Source organism: Penaeus japonicus, unplaced genomic scaffold (assembly GCF_977035675.1).
Source record: "Penaeus japonicus unplaced genomic scaffold, GWHDUDI00000001_assembly GWHDUDI00000004, whole genome shotgun sequence".
In the NCBI taxonomy this organism is placed as follows: Eukaryota; Metazoa; Arthropoda; class Malacostraca; order Decapoda; family Penaeidae; genus Penaeus; species Penaeus japonicus.
In genome coordinates, this window is record NW_028234406.1 from 9,847,513 (window position 1) to 9,849,003 (window position 1,491).

General features: G+C 37.4%; 1 protein-coding gene across 2 annotated transcripts in view; it reads right to left on the minus strand.

Annotated features, from left to right (window-relative positions):
• Positions 1–481: 481 nt before the first annotated feature.
• LOC122254118 (Kynurenine aminotransferase) overlaps positions 482–1,491 on the minus strand; it is a 13,973-nt gene continuing 12,963 nt past the window's right edge. For both annotated transcript variants that reach the window (XM_043017629.2, XM_043017628.2), the window contains exon 11: positions 482–1,030. In XM_043017629.2, coding sequence (XP_042873563.1) covers positions 956–1,030 — 75 coding nt within the window. In that variant the 3' untranslated portion in view covers positions 482–955. The remainder of the gene's footprint in view (positions 1,031–1,491) is intronic.

Genomic DNA, 1,491 nt, shown 5'->3' on the forward strand with positions numbered 1-1,491 from the left:
GAGAGAGAGAGAGAGAGAGAGAGAGAGAGAGAGGAGAGAGGGAACAAAGGAGAGGGAGCGAAAGAGAAATACAGGCATAAATAGAGAAAAGAGAGGGAGAGAGAGAAGAGAGAAAATATTAGAGAGAGAAAAAAGAGAAATAGAGATATTGATAGGAATGAAAAGCGAGAAAAAGGAGGAAGGGGAGAAAAAAGAAAGAGAGAGGGAAGAAAAAGTGACAGAAAAGATAAAGAAAGAGAAAAAAGAGAGAGAGAGATAAAAGAGAAAGAGAGAAAGTAAAGAGAAAAACAAGAAAGAGAAGAAAGAGAAAGAGTGAGAGAGATAAGAGAGGAAAGAAGAGTGATAGAGAGAGAGAGAGAGAGAGAGAGAGAGAGAGAGAGAGAGAGAATTAGGATAGGAAAGAGGAAGAGGAAGGAAAAATGGAGAGAAAACCTTTTACCTCAAAACAGAGTATATAAGAGAGAAATAAAATATCCTAAACTAGAATATATATATTTTATTTTCCATTTCTTTACACGGGCTTGAGGTACTTTATACATGCATAATAATGACCTCATTAACACCTATTTTAATATAATAGGCAAGTTTACAAATATAAGATATTATTCTCATCTTTTACAACAGCTATTCTCAATCATTATCATTTAATATAATAGGTAAGTTTACAAATATATGATATTATTCTCATCTTTTACAACAGCTATTTTCAATCATTATCATTTCAGGCATTGAACATTTAACAAATAATCTATATCCCCACAAATTCAAATTGAGCGATTTTATTTTACATTTACTTTTAACATGAATCTTCACCAACCGCTTCTGAAAAATCCTGGATTTCCTAACTTTTGCAAAATCAAGAATTTCCAAACAGAATCACAATTATTCCTCCTTTGACGTGGCCGTGACCCAAGAGGCTACAAGAAGGACAGGGCAGCTCTCAAAACACCTACGTTCAGACTTTTCCTTCATCGATATCCTTCTTGAGTGCACGAAGGATCTCTCCCGCTTTCTCAAGGTTTTCATCCTCCTGGAAAAGCAAAATAAGAGAAAATAACTCTCCTCCTTTAGATATCTGTTTATTTTATTATTGGAGTCAAGCTCATTCCCTGTGTGAAATGTGAGCACCTAATTCGGATAGTTCCAAAAATGACATGCTGAGAGCAGAAAGCAATAAACATGAGATGCGTGAGTTTTCAATTATCTTAACCCATTCCCGCCGAATGATGTGCCGACATGTTTCGTGGTTTTTGCGTCAGACGCAGGTCACGAGATATCTGGGCAAGGCCGGCGCTCAGGGTCGCGGCTTGTGTGCCCGAGAGTCTCGAGGCGTTAGGCTTATGTGTTTGAAAACCCCAGCATTACGACCATGTGGAATCGCGCCGGCGTGAAAGGTTAAGAATGGAATAGATAATGGCTTGAACCCTTTTGCATTATTTGCATTATGCAGGATATGGTGATGAAAAAATCTAGAAAATCTCAACAATGGAA